Here is a 14987-nt window from a genome sequence, read left to right as displayed (position 1 = left end):
CTCTGATACGTCTCTGTCGTATCTACTTTTCCAAACACTTTTGCTCTTGCTTTGGACTCTAATTTGCATGATTTGAATAAAACTAACCCGGACTAATGTTGTTTTCAGCAAAACTACCATGGTATTGTTTTTTGTGCAGAAATAGAAGTTCTCGGAATTGGATGAAACTTTTTGGAGACTTTTTATGGAATATATAAAAAATACTGGAGCGAAGATCCACGGGAGGGGCCACCAGTTGCCCACAAGGCAATAAGGCGCGGCCACCCCCCTGGGCACGCCCTGATGCCTTGTGGGACCCACGTGGCTCCGCTGACCCTAATCTCAAGCCTATAAATTCCTTTTCCCCGAGAAAATATACGAGAAGAAGTTTCATCGCGTTTTACGATATGGAGCTGCCGCCACCTCCAGTTCTTCACCGGGAGGGTAGATCTGGAGTTCGTTCGGGGCTCCGGACAGGGGGCTTTGTCGCCATCATCATCACCAGCTTCATGATGCTCACCACCGGGAGTGAGTAATTCCTTTGTATCGTGATGGAGTTGGATGAGATTTCTCTTGTAATCGTGTCGATTTGTCAGGGCTTGATCCCACTATGTTCTGAGATTGATGTTGCTATGGCTTTGCTATGCTTAATGCTTGTCACTAGGGCCTGACTGCCATGATTTCAGATCTGAACCCTTTATATTTTCATAAATATATTTGAGTTCTTGATCCTATCTTGCAAGTTATATGCACCTATTACGTGTTATGATCCGCATACCCCAAGGTGACAATAATTGGGATTCTTTCCGGTGATTACCGTAGTTGGAGGAGTTCATGTATTCACTATGTGTTAATGCTTTGTTATGATTCTCTATTAAAAGGAGGCCTTAATATCCCTTAGATTTCCTTATGGACCCCGCTGCCATGGGAGGGTAGGACAAAAGATGCCATGCAAGTTCTTATTATAAGCACGTATGACTATATACGGAATACATGCCTACATTACATTGATGAATTGGGGCTATTGTGTATCGCTCTAGGTTGTGACTGTTACATGATGAATGTCATTCAACACAAATATCCATCACATATCCAATGCCTACACATTTCGCATATTGATCTTTGCTAAGTTACTTTCATTGCACTACAAAACTGTTACTGTTACCGTTACTATTGCTACTGTTACTACTGCTATCAAACTATCATACTATTGTGCTACTAAACACTTTGCTGTAGATATTTAGTTCTCCAGGTGTGGTTGAATTGACAACTCAATTGCTGATACTTGCAAATATTATTTGGCTCCCCTTGTATCTAATCAATAAATTTGGGTGAAATACTACCCTCAAAAACTGTTGCCATCCCCTATACTTGTGGGTTATCAGGCTCCCGCTCCTCAGGGGCCATGGCGGCCAAGGACCAGAGGGGGAATCCTTCTCCCATCTAGTGAGAAGGCCAACCAAGAAGGAGGGGGTACTCCCCCCTCTCTCCCAGTGGCGCCGGAGCACCGCCGAGGGAACCATCGTGGCAGCGATTTACTCCAACAACTCTGCCGTCTTCCTCAACAAATCCGTCACCTTCTCTCATCTATTATCAGCGGTTCACTCTCCCGCAACCCGCTGTACCCCCTACTTGAACATGGTGCTTTATGCTATATATTATTACCCAATGATGCATGGCCATCCTATGATGTTTGAGTAGATTCTTTTTGTCCTATGGGTTGATCGATGCTCTTGATTGGTTTGAGTTGCATGTTTCATTTTGGTGTTGTCCTATGGGCCCTCCATGCCGTGCACATGCGTGGGATTCCCGTTGTAGGGTGTTGCAATATGTTCATGATTCTCTTATAGTGGGTTGCGAGGGTGACAGAAGCTTAAACCCGAGTAAGGGAGTTGTTGCGTATGGGATTAAAGGGAACTTTACACTTAAACTATGGTTGGGTTTTACCTTAATGATCTTTAGTAGTTGTGGATGCTTTCTAGAGTTCCAATCATAAGTGCATATGATCCAAGTATGGAAAGTATGTTATCTCATGCCTCTCCCACATATAAAATTGTAATAATGATTACCGGTCTAGTTATCAATTGCCTAGGACAATTTCGCAAATCCTACCACCAATTTTCCACACTCGCTATACTAACTTAATTGTTTTTTTATTAAAATAGCACCTAACTTTTATTTTTCACGTTCTTTATTATCTTGCAAACTTATCCCATTACACCTACAAAGTAGTTTATTACTTGTTTCTCGGTAAAGCAAACTTTGGTGTGCGTAGAGTTGTATCGGTGGTCGATAGAACTTGGTGAGAATATATATCCTACGTTTAGCTCCTCGCTGGGTTCGACAATCTTACTTATCAAAAAAGACTACAAACGATCCCCTATACTTGTGGGTTATCAGCCTCTACAGACCTAGCCCCACGGCTTATATAGACGCAGGGGGAACCTAGGGTTTACACATGATCGATTATAGTTTAGGGATAAACACGCTAATCCTTCGAATACGCTTGAAGTGTACGCCAAGCCTCCAGGAGATCTTCATCTTGATTACGCCGATGGCTAGGGCTAGCATGGCCCATTCATCAATATTCGGTGGGTCCTCGGCCCAGCCGATAACCGGCAGGCCGACGCCGTAAGCACGCCCTAGTCCAGGACACCAATAGTAGCCCCTGAACTAGTCTTGAAGCCGATGAAATGGGTATTTTCCTCGGGATGTCTTCATAGTTTTAGGTCTTAGGCTTCGTAGGCGAGTTCCATCCTCCACGTTGGCTTTCGGTTCCGACGCTATGCTCGGCTCCGAGGTCTTCTTTGGCCTTCCCGATTGCGACCATGTGTTTCACACGGCAATGCGGGATATCTTTGACAAGACCCTCTTTCTTTGGTTTTAATACGCCTCGGCTATTCGGGATACCGTGCGGCCGACCCGATATTTTTCAAGAACGTGATGGCCATTCTCTGACGTTAATACCTTGCAAGGCAAGCTTTGTTATCCGAGAACCCGTAACGACCCTTGATCTGGGCCCCACGTCTCGATATACCCGTGAACGGGGGACGTGGTGCGCCCAACGATCCTCCCTTGATCCGTGCTCCCTAAATATTGTCTGATGCCTGGGAAACTTCCAGAGTAAATGTTGGGGACTCAAACGTCCTCACAGGGAATAAAAGGCGACGGGGGAAGCGATTTGTTTTAATCATGCCTACTTCTTTCCTTTATCGCTAGCAACCTTTCCCCCTTGCCCTGCTTTCGGAGCCTCAACAATGGTAGATTCCCCCAGCTCATCAAAGCGCCATAATGGCTGCCAACAAGGAGACTGGAAGAGTTGCTCCTTTACCCCGATGCAGCTCAACCGCCTCGCCACTCATGGGGCACTTGCCCGATCCAGATTTCGTGTATTTCCGGTAATGAGAACATAATGTGTGGGGGGGTTAAAGATAGAATCATAAGTGTGCAAAAGTGTTTATGGTCAGGGTTTAGTATCTGCGAGCACCCAAACCCAAGGACATATAGAGGTTTTTATCAATGAGTGAAGCAAGAGTCTAGCCTGGAATGCTTATTAGTGTTGATTGTATGCATTGAAAGTGGAAGAATTGACCCACAACATGGCACGACCAATTCAACGGACATTGCCATGACCCAAAAATTATTTTTGGAAGCGGTTGCCTCCGAGGATTTGTCAATTTGGAATTGCTACTTTGGCTTGTCTGCATCTCACAATGACATCAATATCTTGGAGAGATCTCATCTGTTTTTGCCAAGCTAGCGGGTGGTACTGCAACTACACGGCGAATGACCATGATTATGACCAAGGCTACTATGAGTTCCAACTAAGCTCTTCTCATGTTCTTTTTTTCTCTTTCCATTCTTATGTTTCTTTAGCTGATTTCATCTATCCATATTAGTCAACATTTATGAAGATGGTTTCTAGTCCCCAGCACAAGAAACATAAGCATTTTGTAAAGGTGCAAGATGCATCGAGGAAAGATATTAAGAGAACATTTGGAGTGTTGCAAGTTAGGTTTGCAATTTTACGAGGCCCTGCACATTTCTGAAACAGGGATTTCTTGGCAAAGATCATGACTTGTTGTGTAATCCTACACGACATGATTATCGAGGATGAGACGGATAAGCCATGCCCCATCTGTATGAAAATCTTGGCACAACCGCCAAACCACGCAGGCATACAAAACACATTCAAGAATTTCTTAGAGCATACAAGAAGATTGAAGAACATGACTCCCATGATCGATGGCAGCTAGCTACGAGATAGTATGTTTACATTTCTTTAATTCATTTATTTTTACTTGAACAAATTGTTTTATTGGATTATCTGTTGCATTCGAATTATTTTTAATTTGGGCTATTTGTTGTATTCGGGTTAACAGTTTGTAATAATATTGTTGAATTGTTTGATGTCGATGAGTACATAGAAGAAAAAGAAGAAGAAAAAATGGGACTCTGTTTGCGCATAGCCTCCGCAGCCTCCAAAATTAATGGAGCGCCCACCAATTTATGTTTTAGAGGCTATCGATATGGCTACTCGACTAGAGTTGTTCAAATGGCTACCTTGGGTACCTCATGTTGTGTGAATTTGTAGTCACTCAATGCTACCCTTTGTACCTCACTGATAGGTGTGGTTTTGCAGCGTAGTCACTCTTAAGTCTTATGTTTCGTAACGTGGTGTTGTAGTATTTTACATGTTGATGTGACACAATTTCAATCATACGACTATCATATGTTGAGATGACCTGAAAGTATAACTATCAATATTATGTCCTCTGCTACGAGCAAAGAGTAGCATATTCTGGCCATAGTGGCGGCAAGTATGCCTTCCTCCGAACCTATAGACCCCACTGTTGTATGCTCACAACCCACTGCACAGTCGAGTCGAGCAGGCCGCCCTCGGCAAGAGTCTTTGCGCCCCAATGCAACTAGCTCGACAAGAGAGATGAATGAAGAGAGGAGGGTGGGCCATTTAGGCTTATCATTTTGGTTTGTCTTTCACGTTCAACTCTGGCCTTTAAATTGTTTAACCCCAAGTTCATGATTAGTTACACTGAAATGTCTACAGAAAATTCACGCTAAAAAACAAATATATTTTCACTACTCAACATGTGTTGAGTGTTGCAATATTATGTAATTAATATACTTCAAATTTTCCAGGATACACAAACCACAGGGCACTTTTTTGCAACAAATCATATGATTTTTCTCTTGCCATTTGCATTCTCTTCTATTATTTTCATGCTCCCAAAGTTCGAAAACACAAACTTACAGTTGAAAATATGGAAGGAAGGGGAAGGCACAAACCGAGCGAGATGGAGGGAAAGTAAAGCCCCTCTTCCGCGTGGCCCCCTGAACACACTTCAACAAACTGACCCCTTCCCACCACCAACAGGTGGCACCACAACTGGACCCACCCGCCATGTAAATCTTCCAGGGGAAGAGGACATGCGCGGGAAAATATTTATAAGTAAGAGTATCATGTTTTTACCATAAGAGTATCATACTAATGTCAAGAAAAGACAATGCGGTGCGAGAAAGATATAGTTGGCCATTAAAAAGACATTTAATTGTGTGAGAGCATCTCCAATAGGTGCCCTAGAATAGGGCATAGCCCGTTTTTAGGGCATCAGGAGGAAAACGCTGCTCCAACAAGTGCCCTATCTACAAAAAAGTTTACTCCAAATTTAGGGCAGCTGCAAAATACAGCACCAAGTGCTGCAAATTTGCAACACTTGTGCGGCTACCACAAAACAAAAACGACCGCACATGAGTAGCCAACCGCCACGCGAAAGCTTCCCGCGCTGAGCCCGCACCTCCACCCACCTACCACCGGCGGCAATTTCGGTTGCGAAGGCCATGGCCGCCGCTCGTCTTCCCTCCGCCAACTCCGCCACGACCCCGCCACACTACCCCTTAACTCCGAACGGGCGCGGGAGTCCCCGCATCCCTTCGATTTGGGATCCACCGCGACGACGAGTTTCGGTCTATTCGGCTATTGGCCGGAGCGCCGCGGCCCATGATGGCCCCCACTGCTCGACACCATTTTCTGGAGGTGGATTAGTGGTCGCCTTATCTAGAGAGGTACTTTCGACACTAGTTTAGAATGTCTATGTATTTGTTTCTTCACATTTGTGATTCTGTGAAGCAACATCACTGGCCCTTCCAGTAGATAGTAGAGGGTCATTGCCGCATTGAGCATGATGGTGTATGGTGTTTCGCCAAATTTCATTGATGATAACTTGCAATGGGAGAAGGCATTTCAATCTTTTACGTCAATTTTTTTACAAAGTCCATGGTAAAAGTGGTTGGTCCAGAGTATTTGAGATCACCCCATGCTTAGGACACGGCGAGGTTTTTTTAGATGAACAAAGCCCAGTAGAAGTGGTTGCCACCATCATTCTTGAGGCCTTGGCCGATCAGAAGACATGGATTTGACATGCATATTTTGGGATGCCCGGATCTTGCAATGACATCAATGTGCTCCGATCACCTCTCTTTGCTAAGTTAGCCAATGAAGAACCACCACCGGTGAACTTCCAAGCAAATGGATGTACATATAACTTTGGATACTTTCTTGAAGCTAATTGCAAGCCCCCAATGTAAGAAAAGAACTCTACTTTCATAATGCTCAAGCGGCAGCTAGGAAAGACGCGCAGAGGGCTTTTGGGATTTCGAAACCCTAATTTGCTATTGTTTGAGGACCGGTTAGGTTTTGGGGTCAAGGGAACCTTTGATACATCATTACAGCTTGCATGACAACATGATCATTGAGAACGAGCATTGACAAAATTTGATTATGCCTTCTATCACCTCATGGGAAAACCTGTGCAACACTAGAAGGTAAGACCGAATTCAACACTTTATTCAGGTGTACCATGACATTAGAGAGTCTGATACGTATAATGATCTTTAAAAAGATGTCATGGAGTGGTGGGCAACAACACCCCTCTAGTTTCATCTCTATGTTTTTTTTTGTATCGTGGATGAACTTTATTGTATTGTATGCTAAACTTTGTTTATTTGTGTTGAATTTGATATTGTGAATTTGATGAATTATGTAATAATTTGACGTCGTGGATTGATGAAATTATTGTTATTTTTGTTTTGAGTTGATTTGAGACAAGTTTAATAATATTTGAATATCTGGTTGCAATATGTATTCATTTATGATGCGGCTAGGGCAGCTGTTGGAGCACTGATGCACTATTTTAAGACACCTATTGGAGATACGTTTTTTGGTGCCCTATTGCTCTAAGCCCATTTTGGTGCCCTATTAGAGATGCTCTGATCGGAGGCCCATTGAGCTTTCAGACCAGCTGCCGAACTTCGCAAGTACCAAAAATTAACACAATGGATCAGCAAAACCATATCCAAAAATGCTGAGCTTTCTGTTCCACTGCTCGTAGCTACAGTACATGTCACAAAAGTTTAATTAATCCCCTTAAAACGTGCAGTTAACCCATTGGGTGTATCTTATGAGTTCGTTGAATCAGTGACAGCAGCAGCAACATCGTTTTCTTTATCCTTTTCGTTCGCTGGATCAGTGGCAGCAGGAGCAACATCGTCTTCTTTATCCTTTTCATTCGCTGGATCAGTGGCGGCAGCAGCAACATCATCTTCTTTAACCTTTCCATTCGCTGCATCAGTGGCAGCAGCAACGTCATTTTCCTTATCCTTTTCATTCTTCTTTACCTTTACCGGGAAATCTTCCTCCTGCTGCCGGTGCCACCGGAAATTCGAGGCTTCAATCCAGCGGGGGTGGACCAGGATCTTCTTGTTCTTAACTGCCCAACGGGCCTTATCTGTTCCAACATCCACAGCGACAACATGGGTGATCGTGGAATCCACGTCCGCGGAGCAAATGGCTCCCAGCTGCTCGGCCATCTTCCAGATAAACTGATCCTGTGGGCGAGAACTGGACGGGAACACCCGACTGAAGACTAATTTGCAGCCTTGCAGTACTTCCTGCCGTACCCTCTTGATTACCTACAGAACGGGGTATGTAAGCACACATGAAACAGCAAGTGACTGCGGAAATGTATGAAGCACAATAGGCTACACTATAAAGGATTTAGTTAGTGAGCTCTAGTTCATAGTGATTCAGAACTTATCTACAATTCTACATAACTGAATTTGCTTGTTGTTTTTTTTCGTTATCGTTTCCATCTCCACTGGATCATATATCCATCAAAAGTAGCTTTACAAGTAAGAATTGGATAGGGTTGCCCACATTCCACAAAATGGCCAAGCCACTCAAGCAAGGTGCATAAAATACAAGTAACTTCTGTTGGCCTACGCATAAAATACACATAACTTCCAGCTTAAGTCTGGAAGCGTACCTGTCTTACATCCCGTGAAGAAAGAGCAGTTTCAACAGCCTACAGAAGTGCAGGACAATTGATTAGGTAAAAACATCAGTGCTTACTAGAGTCAAGTTTATGCACAGCAGTGGAAAGGCAGCGGGACAATAATTTGTGGTAAAAACATGTACTTAAGTAACCAACCAAGTCAAAGAAAATCGTGTGTATACGCTTCAGAACATCTAAGATAGTAGCCAAAGCACCATCACTCCCCCTTTCATCTTGCATCAACTCTGACAGAGATTTGACGCTAAAACCAAACTGGCGACAGCTTGAAGCAAAGTAATGATATCTCTCCATCAGAATTAGGTTTTCTTTATGCTTCTGCCATACCTGAAACAAATATTACCATTCAGGCTAGACACATTGTGCTGATACAAACGGGTGATGGACAAATCTAATAAAACAGGAAATATCAAAACCACAGGGGTTAAGAAAAAAAGCAGCGCCTTGGACATTGAAGCATTATCACTGCCCAGAAAGGCATAGTGACTAAAGTATAAAACCCAATAACATACCTTGAGCAATAAACTCATGCCCAATGATAAGTACTGAAAACAGTGTCATAAGTGTGTGCCAAACATGCTCACCAAAGAAAAGCACTTACATACTCAGTATCATCAAGAATCACGGCAACACTTTCAGCTCCAAGAACCATATCAAGACCTTTCTGGTGTCGCTGTGTGCAGTCAGAGTTTGAAATCACTTTGGAATTAAAATAGACATTACGAGGGTCAAGAAGCTTTGCTATTTCAATTGCATAAGCCTTGTCGCCCATGGTGTATATATACATCTCAAACATATTGCTTGCTTCTTTTAGAAATTTACGGACAAAGGGTCTCAACTTTGTAAGCATCTGCATTCCTTCTAACGTGAACAAGCTTCCATTTGGATCGTCTGCATAGGGCATGTTAGTGGTTAACTGTAGAAGTCTGGATACACTAGGTGGAAGAAAATAACCGTGTACAACAGAAGTCTGCATACAGTAGAACCAGTATTACAAGACTGCTACTTCCATCATATAAAAGCTTTGGCAAGTTTGGCAAAAATAGTGTGGCAAACTATGGCAAAGTTAAATCTACCCCTTTGCAATGGCCTTAGAAACTGGGTTAGCAGAGTTACAAGACGATATCGGGAACATGTTTCGATTGCAAAGGGCAGAGGGGCAGGTGTAAAATCGCCATTCAAGTTTCTGTTTGGTTTGTCCCAGCCAAAGCTTACAGGCTCTGAAATTTGTTTGGGGTTTGAAGTTTTCTTATTGCATACCAAACAGATTACAGGGACTGGACTTATATAATAGCCACCCTTATGCAATCAGGATGGGCAGCAGACTGACTCTCCTAGTACAGCTCGGTTACATATGACTTACTAAGGGACACATGCCAAATCTGTTTAGGACTCTGCCTATGATACTAGGGACTCTGAATAGGATACTGCGACACGGCTGCTGCTGGTATCTTGCCAAGCTTGACGCTGATATACCTTCCCTAATGCGTCCACAATGCTTTTTCTCACAAAATTATGCTAACTCCAGCTACAAAAACCAGCAATATATATATATATAGGGATTGACTATTCGTCACCCTGGGTGAGGAATAGTTATTCTTCACCCCCCTCTATTTTACCATCAATGCACCGTAATTTTACGTTCCGTAAGTTTTGTCTTATTTCCGACATAAAAAGAGGCCGTAATAATATATATAATCGTCGTAAAAAATATTTCATGTTATGTGAAATTACAAACGTAAAAACATAGTGTAAAATACACATAAACTGCAAATTTTCTTGCCTTATGACCTATATTTTTATTTTTTTATGACAAATTTTACGTAGTGAATCAATAGGAATGTAACTATTTGAATTCCAAACGTAATTTAATTATGATATGATCGTAAGATTACCTCGGGTGAAGAATAACTTATTCTGCACCCTGGATGATGAATAGTAACACTTGTTTTTGGCCATTTTTCTGCAAATACTACAACTAGTTTGGAACATGGATGTTGGTTTTTGCAAACTTAAACTGTTGTGAAAGTAGTTGAAAGTCTATTATCATTTCCCTATGGAGTTTAAATAATTTCAAATATATTAAAGGTCAAGAGAGAAATTGACGGATTCAGTTATATATTGTGGACCAGAGGTAGTGCCACACTGTGTACAGAAATAGCTAAAAGTTCTTAAAACTTACATAAAAATAGATACAACTTACCTTTTGATGCAGCAATCTGAATTCCCAGGTTATTTTCAGCAGCAGAAATATCATGGAGTTTTGTCGAGTTGATAAGTGTATGGTCCAAGTCTAAAATAAGTATCAGTTTTTTTTCGCGCAGCAAATTCTTCAAATCAGATCCACGCAATCTGTCAATTTCTGTTGTACCTAGCCTCAAACCCTGCATATAAATAGCACCGGTATTCAGAAAAACATGTGGAAGGCACTGTGCAAGCACAATTGGAAACAGAAAAAACAAATCAAATATCTGATGATGTAGTGGAGATACGATGCTAATATTAGAAAATGGGTCCTATGAGAAGGTAAATTCAGTAAGGGGACTCTGTTACACCTCTCATGTTAGTGAGAAGAGAAGGTCACACGTCTATGTACCTTGTGGACATAACCAAAAGCAACCCCTGGAACATCTTCCTCGTCTTGTCTTTTCCCACACCTAAAGCAAAGTCCACCAAAATATCCAGGATGTGGAGGACATATCTTGATTTGAGCATCTTCAGATGAACCTGCCACAACATATATCCAATAATTCACACATCTGCCACACTTGTGAATGTCAATGATTCAATATTATGATCTATTGAGCTGAAGCAAAGAAAACTTCGAAAAGACTGCTTTTAAACATACTGGACTTCTAGGCAACTGGATAAATTGAACGTGGGTCAACATACATGACATAGATAATTGTTTGTGTTTCATACAGATAATAGATCAATAGATGAACATACATCTACGAATAAGGATAGCCAGATTCCGCTATTAACCTGAATGGCAATGTGCATCTTTTATGATCCAAATGAAGGAAATAACTTGAGTCTTTAGAACTATCAAAAATTAGTGCACAATAATGTCCCCTTGAGCTGCTAAATTACTTTACAGAACCTTGCGCTGCTAATGGTTAATGCTTTGAAAAATGAGACTAACAAGCATACCAATGGAGTCTTCGTCAGGCCTTATTGCCGTTTCTCGATCTTGGTATTGCACCTTCACTTTACGCCTTTTGGCACTGCATTTTTCATGGGGTCAGCAGTCAGATACTTCAGATCTGTAGTACAGAATCTACAAACAAATCATGATCTTTCTCAACACAGCATTATCCCATATTCTTCCCTCACGTTCCCTCTTTTAACCAAGTAGTATTACGATGCTTCATCAACAACTACACTCTCTCACTGCATCTAAACTATTTCATGCAGTGGTTTCACGAAGGGATGATTTTTTATATTGCCAGTTATCCCCATATTACTGTGCCTGGTCGATGATGTAACTACTCTGCTGTGAATCGATGATGTAACACATTCTGGATGGATGTAGAAAAGAACAGCAAATGATGGCGACTAAACCAACCTTGCTTCCGCACCCCCAACATGCAAATGGAGTGCCTGTGACTGATCGGCCAACCCTAAGCTTCAGCAATTCAGCAGCTTATATAAGCCACAAAACATTCTAATATGGCTTGTCCTAGCTTAAGCTTAACGTGAGAATGAAGCTAGGCTTAACAACTTATAAGAATATAAAAACAAATTGGCATACCACAGCAGAATAGGTAATTTCCCATTTTCCATGTGAACTGTAAGGCACAGAGCAATCTGACTGAATCTGTTGTAATGATCAATTTCACATTCTCAAATAAGCGGAATACTTTAAACATAATCAAGTGAAGCACTCACTGCTAACTTGCTAAGTAAACAACCGGTTTTAACACCAACAAACCCTAGATAAGAAAAATCTCCTATCCCGTCAAGTGTTGCACGCATATACACGAATCCAGCTGTCACGACATCGCAAGCAGAACAGAAACCTCGACCCCCAAGCATCTATCTGACCGAATCTACCACGCCACTCAGATAAAATAGGACCAAACCTGCTAATGAATACACTGAAGCTGCACATTCAACAGTAGAACCGTGGAATACATGCTTCTGACCGCACAGCCAAAGCAACCAAGCCCAACAATCATATTCGCGGTGGGGATTACAAATCACTTGCCTGCTCTGCTCCACGGTTTCTACATCGGCCACCGCGTCTTCGTCGTCGTCCTCTTCGTCGTCGCTGCTTGTGGGTGATGTGGAGGGGTCGCCCGCAGAGGCGGAGTCGACGGCAGAGGCGAGATCCAGCTCCGCGTCTAGGAGCGCAGCGAAATCGTCGCTGCCACTCGACGACGACGGGGACGGCGACGGCGATTCGGCTGCTAGACTCATAGATGACGGCGCGGAAACGGGAGCAAACAACTCACGGATGGATCAACCGGCAGCGGAAACACGGCCTAGGGCGAGCTAGGGTTCTGGATGAGGTCGGGGCAGCAGGACGGAGACAGCGGCGGTGGGAAGGATGGCGGCTGCGACCCCACCGATGGCAGGGAAGGAACGGGAGAAGGTGGGGAGAAAGGAGAGGAGACAGCAATGGTAACAACGCAGGCTGGGGAGGGAGGGACGGCGGGGAGAAGCGGGGCGGCGGCGCGTGACCGAGGCAACGGCAGCGTTGTGATTCCGGCCGTGGTTAATGTGCCCATAAGGCATTGTACAATGAGAGATGCTTAGAGGGGTGCTTAAAAAAATAAACCGAGATTTTCTGAAGCATCGGTGCCTATTTCTACCGGAGAGACGCTTAGTTAAGCGTCTATCCTGTATAAATAAACACCGATGCTTAAAGAAAGTCTGGTTTATTTCTCTAAGCACCTCCCATTGTACAAGGCCTAACACACCCACACACATTTGTCTATTTTTGGAAAACTGTCTTTTCCATTTCAATTTTGTTTCTCTAGTTTTTTAACTATTTTTTATAAGTACAAATTGTCTTTCAACACAGTCAACAACCCTTAGGTACTCAACAAAAAACCAATTCTGTCAACGACTCGGTTCAGTCAATGAAAGTTCATCCAGCATGTCATTGTCAACAAGTCAACGGAGAAGGAAAAAATGGACCTCAACATAGAAGGCAAGAAGCAAATAGAGACAAGTTTGAAAGAGGTCCAACTAGCCAAAAACCCATTCATGGATTGATGAAAATGAATGTGCACCATATATCATGGATGCCCGACATTTGGCTAGTCTTTATGAACTCGTTGACCTAGCTTTATCATCCTATCCCTCATACTTACCATCAATACATGTAGTTTTGGTCATTTATCAAAGCATCCTCTCCTATATAAGGCCTCAGGAGCATGTCACATATTCATTCACTCTTGAATGTCCAAGAGGTCCTAGGAAGAGTCTAGGGAGCTCTCGAGTCGAGACAAAGAAATCTAATACGACTCAAACTAACATCGAGGAAGAGAAATCTGGGAGGATGACAAGTTAGTCGTGAACGTCTCGGGACTGTGACACCCCCACCCCCCTCCAAACAACAACAACAAATGTGTTTGACTGGAGTTGTGACTTGATTTTTGCTCAAATGTTGCCAACAAATGCATACTATCTTCTATAGACCATGCGCATCTAAAAGGTTACACATGTCATTTACAAATTGTGAGATCAATGTGTGTAAGCCAAAGATAAATAAGGTGCCACATGGGCTAGTCCGAGTTGACGTAGGTTATGTTAGTGTTGAACATATCTCATCGATATTTTATTGGATAACTCGCTCCAACTTACTTTGCATGAAGTATTTTTCATTATCCTACAAAAATTGACAACTTTGTAATACTACAAAATTCTAAACATCACAAAAGTAGGGACTTTGCATTAGGAACATGTTATTATAACGTGAGGTTGGTTGAGGAATTTAAGTGGCAATCTTTTAATTTGTTGAATCTCTGAGTTGAGCCAATAAGTTTGTGGATTGAACTTGAAAATTTCAAAGTTGGGTTAGTTATTAAATGAGCTAAATATTTATAAAAATATGTACATTTTTTTGTTGAACAGAGACAAATATAAATGAATTGTTCTGTTGTGTTTGCTATGAACATGAACGCCCCTTGGGTAGTCGTTTACAAATTCTTATTATGAAGAACTGTAACTCAAGAAAAATCCAATCATGTGTTTTTTTGCGACATGGTATGAAATTCCTTTTCGATGACTTTGTGCAACAATGCAGCAAAACATCTGCTTCCATAGATTATGTGCTACAATGCTCTCGTTTCACAAAACTTAAATTTTAAATTTTTAGTTTTTTAAATATTTGTGGATGTTTACAAGATATGTGCCTATCATCCCTAAAAATTCAAATCCAAAAAGGAGACGCAGAGAAAGAAAAAGGCAAATCCATATGTGAATAGTATCTGTCGGCGTTCTGGGAACGGGGTCCCCAGACTTGTCTGCCTGCGGCCCACGGCGTGGCTGTGCTAGCAGGCCCGTACGGCCCATCTTCATCAACAAGGCGTTCAAGACCCTCGCGAGGGGCCAAGCCTCGTGAGGTGGACGACACAAGACCTCCTCAGGAGCGGCCTCACCGGGTCGGCTCGCGAGGAGCGGAGAGAT

The 14987-nt window shown here is 42.5% G+C and overlaps 1 protein-coding gene across 1 annotated transcript; it reads right to left on the bottom strand.

Annotated features, from left to right (window-relative positions):
- Positions 1-7307: 7307 nt before the first annotated feature.
- Positions 7308-13091, bottom strand: LOC123053225 (RNA polymerase II C-terminal domain phosphatase-like 4). The gene is made up of 8 exons (XM_044476669.1): positions 12559-13091; positions 11502-11575; positions 10945-11075; positions 10552-10732; positions 8950-9239; positions 8487-8675; positions 8322-8360; positions 7308-7968 (listed from the first exon to the last, which is right to left on the bottom strand). Exons 1-8 carry the CDS (start codon positions 12768-12770, stop codon positions 7456-7458), a joined length of 1629 nt encoding a protein of 542 aa, XP_044332604.1. The 5' UTR covers positions 12771-13091; the 3' UTR covers positions 7308-7455.
- Between the last annotated feature and the right edge of the window lie 1896 nt (positions 13092-14987).

The sequence above is a fragment of the Triticum aestivum genome, chromosome 2D, assembly GCF_018294505.1.
Source record: "Triticum aestivum cultivar Chinese Spring chromosome 2D, IWGSC CS RefSeq v2.1, whole genome shotgun sequence".
NCBI lineage: Eukaryota > Viridiplantae > Streptophyta > Magnoliopsida > Poales > Poaceae > Triticum > Triticum aestivum.
This window is presented reverse-complemented; position numbering and strand designations above follow the sequence as displayed.

Coding starts and splice junctions, on each gene's coding strand:
- LOC123053225 (XM_044476669.1), bottom strand. CDS start 12,770: ATGAGTCTAGCAGCCGAATCGCCGTCGCCGTCCCCGTCGTCGTCGAGT. Junction 11,076..11,501: donor GCCTGACGAAGACTCCATTG/GTATGCTTGTTA, acceptor ATGTTGTGGCAG/GTTCATCTGAAGATGCTCAA. Junction 8,361..8,486: donor ACACGATTTTCTTTGACTTG/GTTGGTTACTTA, acceptor GCACTTCTGTAG/GCTGTTGAAACTGCTCTTTC.